The 15,672-nt window shown below is 34.1% G+C and overlaps 1 protein-coding gene across 5 annotated transcripts in view; it reads right to left on the bottom strand.

Moving 5' to 3' along the window:
• The window catches only part of ADAM23 (ADAM metallopeptidase domain 23), a 73,507-nt gene that overhangs the window by 37,066 nt on the left and 20,769 nt on the right, over positions 1–15,672 (bottom strand). For all 5 annotated transcript variants that reach the window (XM_085299366.1, XM_085299367.1, XM_085299369.1 and 2 more), the window contains exons 5-11: positions 12,671–12,753; positions 11,886–11,949; positions 9,492–9,564; positions 8,870–8,943; positions 7,942–8,007; positions 5,295–5,366; positions 2,438–2,604 (exon numbers count right to left, since the gene is read on the bottom strand). In XM_085299366.1, coding sequence (XP_085155492.1) covers positions 2,438–2,604; positions 5,295–5,366; positions 7,942–8,007; positions 8,870–8,943; positions 9,492–9,564; positions 11,886–11,949; positions 12,671–12,753 — 599 coding nt within the window. The remainder of the gene's footprint in view (positions 1–2,437; positions 2,605–5,294; positions 5,367–7,941; positions 8,008–8,869; positions 8,944–9,491; positions 9,565–11,885; positions 11,950–12,670; positions 12,754–15,672) is intronic.

Here is a 15,672-nt window from a genome sequence, read left to right as displayed (position 1 = left end):
TTTTTTTTTTTAACTCTGCCTCCTCTTCGTTTTCCATTAATTGTTGTGCTTTTGTTTTTGAACAATTGATATATCATGCAACAATTACCTTTAAATACATTTTAAAAACAGCTAAGCTCCAAATAATTGTTGTGTGAGTTAATACAATTTGCAAGATATAAATCATCTTATGTCTTTAAACAATTCTGAATGATAAATACTTTAATTTCACAATCCTAACAACAGACCTACGCAGCCTTGGGCTTACATATCAAATGACCGTGGCAGCCTTTGAAAATGAAATCCTCTGGTAGTAGCAGAATCAATGCCCCCCCCCCTTTTTTTTTCCTGGAAGGATAATCCAGATGGGTATATTTTTCAGTTTTCAGAAGCAGTCTGACAGTCATCAGAACTTTTGAATTGCCTTTTGAAAGCCTTTTTATACTAAATGCTTAAAACTATTTTGAAACTTATTGCTTCAAAATAAACAGAATCACAGAATGGTTGAGGTTGGAAGAGACCTCTGGAGATCACCTAGTTCACCTCCCCTGCTAAAAGCAGGGTCAGTTAGAACATGTCCCGTCGGGTTTTGAAAATCTCCAAGGATGGAAACGTCACAGCCTCTCCGGGCAACCTGTTTCAGTGTTTGACCACCCTCAAAGTAAAAAGTTTTTTGTTTTTTTTTTCATGTTTAAACAAATTTATTTTATTTGAGTTTCTGCCCATTGACTCTTGTCCTGTCTCTGGATACTATGGAAAAGAGTTTGACTCCACCCTCTCTACTCTCCTTCCCATCACATTTATGCACACTGATAAAATCCTCCTTGAATCTCGTCTTCTCAAGGCTAAATTAGGCTGAGCTCTCTCATTCTCTCCTCAAATGAGAGCTGCTCCAGTCCTTTAACCATCTCTGTGGCACTTTGCTGGACTTGGCCCAGCATGTTCATATCCCTGTTGAACTGGGGAGCCCAGCACTCCAGTTGTGTCTCACCAGTGCTGAGTAGAAAGGAAGGATCACCTCCCTCAACCTGTTAGTGACACTCCTCCTAATTCAGCCCGGAATACCTTTTAATAAAACTGGCTGCTCATAAAAATCTTATTTCTACTTTTTATTGTGAAGAATACTAGTGTTCAAGAACATTGTGGAAGAGACCTGGGTTTGATTAATTTTCTTGTAATTTTTGAGCATGATAAACAGCAAAAGCAGTAAAACGGACCATCTACCTGCCTGTAGCCATAAGCTGCGATCTTATTAGATGTATCAAGTTACCTCTAATAAGTTTAGGCTCAGCACTGGACTGTTTATCCTTTCCAGATTTGTTTTTATTCTGGACACCTTCATCTTTCATTCCAGACAGCTGGTAATAGCTATGATTTCACCTTACGTGGAATCTCATCCTGCAGTCCCCCTGATTTTTATTTAATATATTCTTTCTTTCAGAGATTGTTCTATAGTAACACTTAACAATTTGAGAATTCAGTTACACAAAAGTGAATAAATTTGGGCAAGATTCCTGTAGCACTCTTCAATCACTTCTCTTTTGTTTTTTTAAAAAAAGAGAAATATACTCTATGTTTACAAAAGAAACTTACTTCATAACCATGTAACACTTAGAGATCCAGAACATCAGTTCAGCAACATGTATAAAAGGAAATAAACTACACCTCAYCAGCACCTTGTGTATCTTACAAAAAATGCAATTAGCATTGTATTGTTATGTTGTTATGGCAGAGGCTGGAGAAGATTTTTATCCCCAGCTTTACAAAGTCTCCTTTGCAGAAGACTAATATGGTTGGAGAACCAATGGAAAAGATTTTTCATTCTATCCTCCATACTAAGGCAAGCTGCTAGGAGAAGGCTTAAGATCTTTATGCTGCACAGAGGAATGCAGTTTTCCTCTTGCATCCTTACAATGCTGTGCAGTAAAAAATACTCATGCTCAGGCTTGATGTGATGCCCAGTGATGCAAGCAGAATTTCCCTCAAAATATATAGCAGCTCAGAAAAAAATTAATTACTGCTCTAAGGAAGGAGAGCTTCCATTACCAAATGTCACACTAGCTGCAAAACTGGAATGTTCTTGTGGGGATATATAATAGTGTCAGCTCTGCCCTCTCCTGCTTTTTACTGGGAAAGCAGTACATTAGAGAGTTTGTTAACAAAAGTAACCAACCTTAGGAGCTTGTCAGAAGACATTTTAAATGTGAACATTGTCTCCCAGTTGAAAAGATATTAAAATTTCATTATACATACATCAGTGTGACTATGGGATATACTGCACACATTTGAAACAGATTAACACATTTTAAAAATACACTAAAGTTGCTAAAGAAGGCAGATGTTGATTGATGTAGTGATTGCCAAGTAAAAAAAGTAAACAAGAAGAGACAGGTAGACAAAAGCAGTAGACATAGAAGTATCTATAACTACAATGATCTAAATCATTGTTAATACATACGAGAGCAGGTGGACAGCATCAGCATGCTGTTTGATATAGTGTTGTCGATATTTGGAGAAATCGTGAAGCATCTGCAGAGGGTCAGGGTGAATATTAATACGATCTCTGTCTGTCCAGGTTTCCACAGCAACGAGAACCACTCTGGTGTTCAGCTGTTCCTTGTATATCTGAGGGCAGAGACAGGACAGGCACAGGAGTAGAACACTGGGTCAAACATACACAGTTAGCCAGTAAGAGTAAAGCGGAAGGACAAGAGGGATAAAGCAGGAGGGAAACATGGGAAAACAGTTAGCTAGTATGCTTTGGATTTCCCGAAAGTTACTATTCTGACATCCTGAATTTTATGTTTTAGAGGGCAAAATAATTTGCTACTCTTTTTTTGAGCTATCCCTTTGAGTCTCATGTCAAATAATTTCACCACTGAATTTTGCACAAAACTCAAACAAAAATCAGCAAAGTAGAAAGTAAACACTGATCTCAAGAGACAAGGAAAAGTCAAAGGCAATTCTAAGTCAAGTTTAAATACTTTCTCAGTTTTCCCCAATATACCCAAAACTTAAGTCATGTACAGCTTGATTTTCATTTACAGTATGATTGCTTCATGCTGCTAAAGTAATATGAGAAGGAAATTAAGAGTAATAACATTTATATAAATTTTAATGTCACTGGAACAGTAGATGAGTAAATGACAATTAGGCCCCCAAAATTACAAAACAGCTGTAAAATATCCATTTTAATTTTGTTCATGATATTTGCTTCTGAGATAAAAGAGCAGCTCTCTGTAGGTTCAGGCCATAAAATGCTGAATTTTATTAATTAAGGCATTCAGAAATTCTGAAGTTCTACTAAAGACATTCTTTATCTATAATAGATGTTCTGCATTATACAGGGCACAAAGAACACTTACGGATCAAATATATTTAGTTATGATCTAAAAATATTGGATGATTAATCCACTGGCTGCTTAATCCATAAAATATACAAACATCAATTTACTAGATCATCTCCACAACTCACCATATTAACTATACAATTTTATCTCTTTTCCAAATTATATTTATGATATACAACATGAATTGCAAATACAATCTTGCTGTTACAATAGCTATATTTACTGAATAAATTAGCACTCGCTGGCATGCTTTTTTTGTATCAAAGGCAGCACTATCCTTACAAAATGTTGATGGTATAATATTCAGCTTAGAAAGAAAACAATCAACGTAGGAACAAGAGAAGGAAACCAAGCAAGCTCAATTTTGTCTGAGAACTTTTAAGAAGAAAGAATATTAGTATCTCTTACTCTGGAGGTAGGCTGAGGACATACACAAGAAAATGGTTAACTCCATGAGAAAATCAGTAAAATTAAAACCCAGAAATTGTACATGGCTGGATCAACAAAGCCTTTACTTGTGTTTGTTGAGAATAAAATTGAAGTGAACAGAAAGGGAAGGATGAAATAGGGATTAGAGAAACTGGCAGTCCCTGAAGACCTATCATTTTTCCAATAATATTTCAGTAAGAAATACACTCCACTCCCTATGAACACAAGGGAATAACAAGGCAGAAATTCCTGCTATTTTTAATGTTGTATTTAAAGAGAGAAGTGGAACTGTTCACACACGCATGCATGCATACACACACACACACAGAGCAAGACAAGATAGAAAAACAGTATAGTCAAAGCATAGTTAAAGAAAGGAAAGATAGATTAAACAATTGTCAATGAAATGCAGAGGAAATACCAAGAAACAATGATATGAACAGCAAAAAATGAAGATGCCACCATTTAATTGGAAATACATAATATAAAGTGTGCAAATATTAATTATTCCTATTATTTATATCTTTATCTGCTCTAGTATCTCTTACTCAAATGACAGCCATTTTCAGATTGTTACTGGAAAATATTTCAAAATATTTCCAGTATTTCATGTACAATAAATATATTTACCTAAATTTCCAATGTGCATTGTATTTTATATGCAAGATATTAAGTACAAATACTGTACTGCTTCCTTCATACTAAGCAAAGCATGGACATTATTTTGCATTGGATCGTATCACACAGATCTATTGGTATCAACAATGTTGCAGGGAAAGTGGATTCCAAATCACAGTTTTGACAGGCGTTGTATTCATGACTGTTAGAGAATCTGTCTTTCTTTCACTACAAATGCAGCTCCAAATGCGTGGTTGCTGCCCCCAAAATACGACAAAGTCAATTTTTACCACAAATCTTACCTTTAGTTTATATGCTTTATGTAAAATTACTCTGATTTTAGTCATAAGTATGGTATCTGCCAGTGCCACCCATTTATAATGGACTGTATTTGCTTCTGAGATAAAACAACAGCTCTTTAAGTTCAGGATTTTTTGTTTTTAAACTATAAATAAAGATTTATAAAGGACAACTTTTATTCATTCCTTCTGTTTTTCTCCCAGTAAATGGTTGCATCCATTCTGAACTACAGTCACAGTTTCACCACTCATGGCAATTCTGAGCATTTCATGAACCTAGGAGTGTTTCATGAATCTAAACTCTATTATCTCATCCTCAAGCAGTGACAGATGCCAAAAGCTCCTTCAAAGTTCCAAATCCCCTCTGCCAAAAGGGAACTATAGTAGTTGCAAAGCTTTGAGAAAAACATAAACAATAATTTGGAGGTGTCTTACACATTTATCTCTAGTAAATTTTTGGCAGAGAAACTGGAAATGAGTTTTAAAATCTAACTCTTACAGCTGCTCATTATACTTTTTTTTTTTTTTATCCTGGTATCTGCTAATATTAAACTTCCTAAATATGCTGCTAAAATAATAAAGTAACTGATACAGTTTCAGAAGTCATAGTAATACTTACAGCGTCCACAAGATTTACCACAGACTTGGCAAAATTGTTCGTGTATGCATTTGAAGAACGATGTTTTTTGAACTAGAGGCAGAAAAAAAAGAAAACAGTGAAACTTGAATATTTACTACCAATTCCTTATTTTTACAACAAGGAAGGAAAACTAGTATTTTAAGGCATGCTATGTAAAAACTCAAAACAATCCTCTTCCCAGATCACAGCATATATTTCACGGTCAAGAAACCCTGCAAGATAAAGGAAGCCATGGCTGCTAAAGAGTCTTTTATACCACCAAAAGGAACACTTAGCTCTAAGAAGTATCCTATTTAGAACCATGGTTCAAATGTTCAAAAGAAAATTAAAAGTAAACCAATTCATCCAGAGCTCATAAACAAGAGCTCAAAACTGAGATGTTGTTGTACCCACTAAAGCTATGCTTAACCTTATGACTTAAATCCCAAACTCTGCTAGCCATATATCATGACTATAAGGTATAAAGATGACCCCTTTATCATTTGTTCTTTGTACAGCTCTTAGCAAAGCTACCCTTCCTTTAGTATAGCACAAGATTTTTATAATCAGTAGCATCAGTTAAGCCAATAGGCAAAAAAAGAGGAAACGTATGCTAAAAGTAAATGTGCAAGTGAATATTGAAAGAGTTACGTTAGATATCTTTTATGTTCCTGTGCATGTCAATGTAACAGTTGTGTCTTTCCACATCCTGCTCTGCAAAGTCCTCTCTGTTCAAATTCAAATTTGCCAAAGATGCTCCTATGGTATCTGAGTGCGAACCCACAACTTTAAAAAAGTAAAATTTTAACCCAAAACTATTACAAAGTACAATTTGCAATAAGAAAAATAGAGTCTTCGGAATTTCATAGAAAAGGAACAAAAAATTGCGCAGAAATTGCAAAGAAAGGTAAAGTGTTCATAAAAATATCTTCAACTGCTTTCAGTTGAAAGATATTTTTCAACTGCTGCTCAAAAGCAATACATCTCATCACGTAATAAATGACATTATCAAGTTCCACGAAAGTGTCAGCTACTCTTACTCTGAAACATGCACCCCATGTGAGGCCTTGAAACAAGAGGGCCCAGATTCTTCTCTAAGCAACGGAGGAGCTCCTCTTACCCAAAAGGAGCTAGATACATGATTAACCATACTAAATAAGAATTACAAAACAAACTCCCTGGTTTCCAAGGTAAAAACAAATCTGAAAGACACCTATTCTTATAAACTGAAATAATTTATGTTTCTCAAATTGAAAGTCAAAAGAGTGATCTCAAGGGATATGAAATCCCCAATATATTGCTAAGTGAAAAAAAAAAACATACAGACAACACACAATTCAAACTCTTTACTACTGGCTGAGGCTCATTCATTCAAATGCAGAAAGATAAGTTTTTTATGTACGTAGTTATTCACTGTTAAATTCCATGATCCTCTCTTACCTGCATATGCACAGATGGTTTCAATATTCAAAAATCCTACCACATCGTTCTGCAGGGACCCCACTCCTATAACTATTCTCAAAACGAAGTGCTTTCAGCAGTGACAGTAGGAGCTTTAAAATATACACTGAAAATAGTAGCGATATCACAAGATTCTCTTTGTTCTCAAGGGAACTACAACACTAGTATAAAATAATGGAAGGGGGTCATTATGGAGGGGGAAAGATTTGCTTTGTTTTTTGTTTCAAGACAATCCCAAGCCTTTCTAGAAGTGGAAAGCTAAAACAATATGCTTGAAAAAATGTTCTTGGTTTTCAGTAACATATTTACATACTAAAATCAATACTGATATGTACTGATATGCCTTTAAGCATTGTTTCTAAAACAGAAATCAAAAAAACAAAGCCTGTAAGAAGTGCAAAAACCTTATTAAATAAATTTAGTTGTGCCTTTAGTGTTAAAAGAAATTAAAGTTTTGTGAAAACATGCAATATTAACCACTTAACAACACAACGTCCAAAGAGGTTTTAGATAATCGCTTGTAAGTAGAACTCTGTAACAGGAGAAATCTGCCCTCTACTGGTAAGCAGATAACCCTAAAAGTACTCTTAATCTCTGGATTGGTAGCCCTTAACTTGCAGCTGTGAACGTGGCCTTCAGTATATCCATTTTACTCCTTGAAAAGCATCATTACCTGCTTCTGAGTCACTGAAGCAAATCAGTCAACTGAAGCAAATAATGCTGAATGCTTGTGGTCTAAAGCCTGAGGTGAAACAACAATTAGTGCCCGTAACAAGTGTACTGAACAGAGTGGTCATCCTTTAAGCACCTAACATGAGAGGCCAGTGAAACACACAGACAAATATTATCTCTTCATAAGGAACACCAACCACAGACTCAGATACGACAAAACGTTTTTAACTTCAGTTACTGTGTGCTCCCTCTACACAACTACCATGTGGGAGTTACCCTTAGAACAGTTTCCTCTCAGTTGGCTTTACGAGTTAAGAAGATTTCAAACAGAAAAACAGAAAAGTGCTATAGAAAATGCTAGATATTATGGCCTGTACTGTGTCTTACAGTAAAATGGTAGTAACGGCTGATACATAAAATACTTGAGTCAAAAAAAGCTGATGAGATATGGTGCTATACATCAACATACAAATTCTGCTCAAAAGGAAGATTACCGTTGAACTGATATACTTACCATTTTATGGTCATTGACTATCATAAGTTCCAGATATTTCATCTCTTCAAAGATGCCACGGGATGTCTGATGGATAGAAGACATATTTTGAGAAATCATGAAGCTGTAGTAATTTTCAAATATACCTGCATTTGATTTTATAGGATTATGCATAAATATTTCATACAGTGTAAACCTGTCAGAAGTAGGTCAGCTCTTCAACTAGGGTAAATCATCGTAGCTCCACAAACTTTGTGAGTTATGACAATTGACACTGGCAAAGAATCTGAGTCACATCATTTGGAACGATTTTAGAGTCCATTATTCTGGTCTGGCACAGAAGTCACTGTTTCTCTTATTTTCACAAAGGAGAAAAATCTCAAACACTAAAAGCTCTTGGTTTCCTATACTATTCATCACAGATTTATGGAAGAATTTAGTAAAAACAGATGGGCCTCAAAAATATATTGTGTACTGTACAACTCAGTGGAGAAATATAAATAAATCATCTTAAACTGTTGCATTCCACTAGCTTGCATGTGCAGATCACATGGCCTGTCCACTTCTGTTCTCTGAGTAACCCAATTCTGGATGACCTCATTTGGAGTTTTTCTCTGATCATGCTCTGTAATGAGCCAAATGAAAATAAAGTCAGATGGTAGCAAGACTTCATCCAGAATTATTCTCTGTCCACAAGCAGATCCAAAACATAAAATTCACCATTTTATAAACTCATTTTCACTATTAAACTTCTGTTATTTGGTATATAGTATTGCTATCCATGTTTTCTCAAAATATTCAAATTTTAAAGGACAACCTTATTGTTTTGAAAATTATACTGTGTGACATTTTAAGGTACCAAAAGATATTCGTTTGCCCATGTTTACACAAAATTAATGAATGAGAAAATGATTTTTTTTAAAATATAAGTTGTTACATTTCTACTCACTGCTCTCTTTCTTCTTTTTCTTCTCAGCCACTGTAATTCAGCTAGGAAGGGCCATTCAGAACTAGATTCAGTTTCTGTAGAAAATAGAAATTAAGAATTTCATGACATTAATTTAAACTACTGATGTACGCTATCAAAATCAAAAGTAGATCGAGATCACCAGAATTAGAATAACCTTTGTTATTTAACAGTTCATTCTTTAAAATCCACAAAACAAAGCACCTCAACTGAAGTAATTTATCAAAATTCAAGTACTTTAGAAATCTAAAGTTACAATTAAAGTATGCATGGCAAGGTAAAGATATTACATTCTGAGCTTAGAATAGATGTTCTCTTTCATCTCTTGCCCTCAACAGCATTAATATCACTGATTAAATTAAAAGATATGTAGAAGAAAACTAAATACAAGCACTGATAAATGGAAACTTTTCAGGCGCTTTTCAACAGCTCTGAATTCCATTGCAATAATTGAGAAAAAAAATCAGTTTACTACTTATTTTTAAAGTTTTTCTAAATAATCAGCAATTGAATAAAGGCTACGTTAATCTAATATTCAAATTGTTCAAGTAATACATACAGTTATTTCTAGTAAAGAAAAATTCCGAACATAGCAAAAACATACCAAGATCTTGCAGCTGCTTAGAGGCTTGTGATCCGTAAGTTCTCTGGATGATGTGCGGCCTACTTTTACTTTCCTGGCAAGAAAAACATGCAACATTTTATTCTTATTAATAATGTCAAGGTAAAGTGAGGCACTTCTTTAGTATTTATCATATTTATTATTTTTCCACAAAATGCAATCAATTATAGTACCAATCTGACATAGTAACAATTTAAAGCAATCTGTCTGCAATCCTGAGCAAATCACAAAGCCTCTGTTTCAGCCCATTCTTTGACCTACAAAACTGAAATATAATAGATGTCTTTGAGATTACTTGAAAATATTCCTTTAAAAACCTTAGAATACAAAACATTTTTTCCAGTAAATCAAAGTATATATATGTAGACAAAATCTTGCTCTGCCAGCTGAAAAGCAAGTATACAGTTAATATATATCACAGAAATGTAGCTTTTTAATTGCAGCAAAATGAAAGAAATAAACAATAAGATATCTTCTGTTTTAGTCTGGTTTAAATGCTGAATACACCAATAAAAAGGGGAACATTTAATACACGTTTTCTTCAGAAGCCTCATATGCCCCAAATTATCACATTTTTGTATCTGCTTTAGAATACACCTATCTTTCCTTCTTTAAAACCTCTTCTGCAGAGCTAGACCAAAAAAAGTAATTCTTTTCAAAGGGTAGGATGCTATTGTTCTCTACCTCCTGTGAGAAATATTTAATGCACTGAAGGAAAATACTGCACACATGTCCTGGGTCTCTGTGAGTATTATTTATTTTATATAACATCTACCATATTTAAGGTTAATCCAGCTGACTAAACCACATGCTGAAATTGATATTAGCTGCGACCAAGGTATTTATCTCATATAGTATAATCAAAGATGAGCCTTTGAGAACTCTCTGTAGTTATATTATTTCGACCTTCATCAACTTTGAAAAAAACATTCATCTCATCTGTTTTCTTATGGTTCAAATTTCCACTTGAACCCTCAGAGTTCATAGATGGAATCTCCTTTTTATAACTGCCGTAGTACTAAAAGGACAGTTTATAGAACCTGGGGGGTTTTTTGGCTCTACTTTCAAGTTTTACTGAAATAATACATTGAGAGAGATTCTATTTTCCTTGAAGAGAACCTCCTAATTTTCTACCTACTCATGCAAGAAAACACAATTTTGTGAAATTCTCCTCTGTCTGCTATATGAATACCATTGTATAAAATAACATTTTGATGTGCTACATCAAAATGCAATACATAGCTTACCACATAGCACATAATATTGTTCCTGAGGATGCTGAGAAACATCAGTCTTTTTAAGGTGTAATACTTTCAAAAGTGTCATTTCCATAGTATCATTTACAGACCAAGAATTGACCATCCAGACAATACTGATTCCTCCGAATGTTAATCTAGTCTACTTTAAAAGTGTCAAGAGTTAAAGATTTTGCAGATCTTTCTCTGGACTCTAAGTTCAGCTTTACAGTGACTGAAACAGAACAGTTCTACAGCATTATGTTATTTATCATACATTTTAAGTATGGAGAGACAGGCTTGAGGGCTATGATACAGCATCTGTAATACATTCGACAGACCAAAGAAGATACAAACATTAACAATTCCCTGTCTCAATGCTGCAAAATCATTTCCTTGAAAATCATTCAAATCCTTGAATCATTCAAGAGGCTGAAACACACCTAGTTTCACATACTATCTGTGAAATGTAGTTACTTCTATTAACAGCCAAAATTTTAGGAATAGCCATAAAATTAAGATGAAGTAACAAAATAATTACAGTTAACAAGACATTTGCATAAAAATCAGTCCCAAATGTTGATGCAGCATATTCATGTGCTTGGATCAGAGTAATTTAAGCTATGTGGTGACCATAGACTTTAAATCTACAAGCTGTATGATACCCAGATATAATTATTTACTTCATTAAGCTCCTTGTGGAAACATGGTAGATCAAAGAGCAATCTCATTCAATTTCAAAATTGGATCCAGCTTTTTTGACAGAGATGGATCAGATGACTTCCAGAGGCCCCTTCTATGAATCTATAAATCCTTGAGTTTAAGAAACAAACCAAATTTATACACACTTTTTGCCAGTCCATAATCATTTGCTATGGAAACACAATCTTACAATCAAACATCTAAAAGATCGACAATGGCTAGAATAGCAATAATTAAAGCAGGGAAAAATCTTAAATAATTCATATTTGCCCAGTTCTTCCCTTAAATAAATGCCAACTAGGTATTTTAAAAGAATACGTTTTTCATATGAATGCATGACAGATGACTCATCTATTGATTTAGTCTAATACTTTTATTTGCTATTCCTTGACCAATCGCTTTCTCAAACCAAGTAAAATACAGATTGAAATAAACTTACTGCACTGTGCGTCAAATTCATTGGTTCTATCAAGTACAAGTAAGTACTATCTTCAAACATGCCACTAGAACATGGAGAAACAGAAGACAGAGATTCAGGATTATCATAGGAATTTGACTCCAGTATACGATTTTTGGTAAGATGAAACCAAGCTTAGGGCTGAAAAAGTGATCAACACTAAAATAAGTCTCATACATAATTGCTACTAATAAATGTGGCTAAAATGCAAAATTAATTTTGTGATAGACCAGGTGTGTTGTAATGGACTAACTGAACGTTAATGGGAATCTAATGGTAAAACACTAAAAAGAGTAAAGATTTGACCTTGGAGAAAGGCAGTCCTGAGACAGAAATTAGCATGCAATATAATCATCAGCTGAGTTATACTTAACAGTAACTAATTCTAGTAAGGACTATTTCTTACATTCTTTCCTTACAAGATCTAACAAGAAAAAAAGTCAATTTTTCAATAGGCTGATATAATCACACATGAATGTCAAGAATATAAAGTGCTGAAGTACAATTCTTGTCTATATTCTGTCAGTCACCTTGGTGAAGTATTTATTGGTACTTACCATATTCAAAGGCATCATGAGACAGTATCAAAAATCTTAATCCTGCTGATACTAAAAAATGGGTTAGCATTTTGGTATAGCTGGTACTGGTATTCCAGAACATCAAAATCTTTGAGCATGTAGAATTTCAGTCCATCACACATTAAGAGATAACACCAAAGAGTAGTAATCAGCTAACAGTCTGTTTTGAAAATGAGAAAGTGCACTTACTGAAGCCCATTACAAGTTGAAAGAGCAGCTTTAGAATCCTTGATACCTCTGATATTTCCATGATAGTAACAATGCTCTCCACCCTAATAATGTTAAAAACAAAGCAAACAAACAAACAAACCACAAGCACAAAATTACTGTGATTTCATGTATGTTGCTTAAAACCAAGGGGAAAAATACCTAACATCTTGCATCAGATAAACTTTCAGAGAAAGTAGTGACTGCTAAATTAAATGCTCAGAACACATCTAACACAGAGTGAAAAGACTGGGATCCTCACAAAACAGACTTGCAGTGGCTTTCTTTTTAAAGTAAAGACCATTATATGAAAATGGCGCTCTCTGGCTAATGACTATGGCACTTAACCCAGGTTTCATAACTCCTGAATCATTTCCCAGATCACTGACTGCCTCCTAAAAACATGCTCCATCTCCAAAGCTACTGGCTATTTTGTGTTGGAGCACCCTTTAGCAATCATGCTGAAACTGTTCAATTCTGTAGAAAATAAAAAGATTCACCAAATCAGAAAGAGGGAGCATGACTGTATACCAAAGAGGCTAGTAAGCTCTTCTAGGGGGAAGGCCTAACAGCCGACTACAATACATAAATGATTCAAATGAGAAATTCAGAGCTAATTGCACTGTCAAGCCACCATATGCTCACATACAAGAATTCTTAGGATCAAAATAGTTTCAGGAGGAGCTTTTTAAAATTTCTGATTTTTTGGACTTTTTATAGTTTCACAGTGTGTCATTTTTCTCTAAATGTTCTGGTTGTTGTCTTCATACTATTTTCCCCATATAGTGGAAGTGGAGTTCCACTGCATTAAAGTTTTTTATTACTTTGATTGTAAACAGCTAAGTATGTACAAAAAAGTAAAGTCTTCAGTGCATCTTAATGATCAAACACTATAGGCAGCCACACAGCAGATTATTAAACCCTTCATTTCTGTCCTGATACAGAAATTAATTCTATCCTTACTATTGGATAACAGAATTACTAATCCTTAAAATCCCATCAACCACTGAGGAATAAATTGTTTAGACTGTCAGAGATTTACAGAACTACTTATTGTGATTAAGGGTAGAATAAACTGGCTGCACACAAATGATTCAATCAAGGAAGCAAGTAGAGTATATTTATTTTCTATCAACATAAACAAAGCATCAGGAGTAACATTAACAGATTGTTCAGACTACATACGTTTAGAAAGAAACCACACAATGCTAAGACTTTCTAAAGTATATTTTAAGAAAAAGATCTTGTGAATGTAGAAGATTTTAAGTATCAGAAATTCTGTTGCTATAGGTCAATGAAGCTGAGGAAAACTGAATGATTTACCTCATTTAAGAATGTAGTCTTTAATGCCTGTCAACAACAATCTCACCTAAACTAATGATTAAAAAAAAAGTTCTCAAAAATTTCAGTAAAAACCTTTTAGTGAAGTTGCATCTCTCACACATGTTTGAAAACATATTGCTCATCATCAAAATATTCTTAACTCTGGTAAATGTCATGTGTCATCTAAATCCAACAACCATATTAGACTGATAGCTTCTGTAATTATGCTAACTCAAGGAATTACTGAAGATGTAAAAGACCTTTGTTTAACCAAGCACAACATTATTTCAAGTTTTCATCTTATTTAATGAGCTATTCAGATACTGAATGAAATTTCTAATAGACTCTATTGTGCGCAATTAAATTCATGTATTATAGAAAAAGCAATTGCTATGTATTTACTTTTCCAACAATGAGAATTCATAAACAATGCTTTATAACAATCAAATTATGATCGTCTTCTCACACAAGTAGTCTTCTGAAAACTAAAGATATTCATGTGAATGAGAAAATACTGTTTGTTCTTCAGTGTTTTCACTGTTATAGTATGTTAGGCCTTTCTAGAAAACGCAGTCTCACTTCTTTATATCCACATCAGGAAACAAAACTATCTGTTATTTATCTAAGTCTAAAAAAGATGAGAAGATATTGTAAATGCTTAGGACACAATCTCTATTTTATCTACAGAAATTGTGTGCATGTTTTCTGAACCTATAATGAAGCCTTTTGTGGATTAATGTGACCTCAGGAGCTCTATTACTGTTTCTAAATCAATAGATTCAGAAAGCATTCCCTAGGAAGTTTGGATCAAGTTACTGCAGCATGCAAAGGTAGCCCATTTGCTGAGTCTAAAATTCTAATAAAATTTTCCAGTCAGATTCATGATTCAGCAACCGCAGTGCTTAATGCTTGTGCTGCAGTTGACAATTGCATGAGCTTATCTAAATGCTAGAAGGAACTGTTTTCTTGCTTCATTTAGCATTTTTGCTCATTCTCCAAAGTATTAAGTCTTATCAAAATGAAACAATTTCCTTAATATGGTGCATGAAGCCATTTCTTTTTTTAATAGAGCAAAACAGTATATCGCAATATAATCATCTAACTTCACCTTAATCTGTGATTTATCATTCTGAGATTTTCTATAACAGGGTAAAAACAATCAATTAGGCATCTAATACTTGGATAAGCAACAGTCTCACTTTCCTCCACTCTATACAGCGATGTATTTCATGTGCAAAATGCTCACAGTGCTCTAGTATTTGTACTAAATTGGAAAAAAAAAATCCATGAAAATGTGTTTTATTAACTTCCTATGAGCCTACCAAGCTTCACTTTGGTACAAGAGCAAACTAAAAGTTTAGTTTGGTTCCCTTAGTCTGTGCTGAGGTATCTCGCACAACTTTATCTCTGTCTTTGGATCACTAGTCTATATTAGTCTGAATTCAATATAGAAGCTAGTTTGACAAGTAAGTAATTGGGTATCAAGAATATACAGGTTTTATACTAGCTCCAGAGGTGAAGGTTTCACTCAGTCTTATTTTCTGTTTCTCAGCTGTATAATTCTTGCAAAGAAAAGTTATGGCAAGTTTGTTTGTTTGTTTGTCTTAAATTTCCATCATCTCTTACCCTTGTACTTTTTGTTAAGGGCAAGTAAGTAACTG

Source organism: Rhea americana, unplaced genomic scaffold (genome assembly GCF_003343005.1).
Source record: "Rhea americana isolate MKP2758 unplaced genomic scaffold, rheAme1 scaffold_15, whole genome shotgun sequence".
Taxonomy (NCBI): domain Eukaryota; kingdom Metazoa; phylum Chordata; class Aves; order Rheiformes; family Rheidae; genus Rhea; species Rhea americana.
This window is presented reverse-complemented; position numbering and strand designations above follow the sequence as displayed.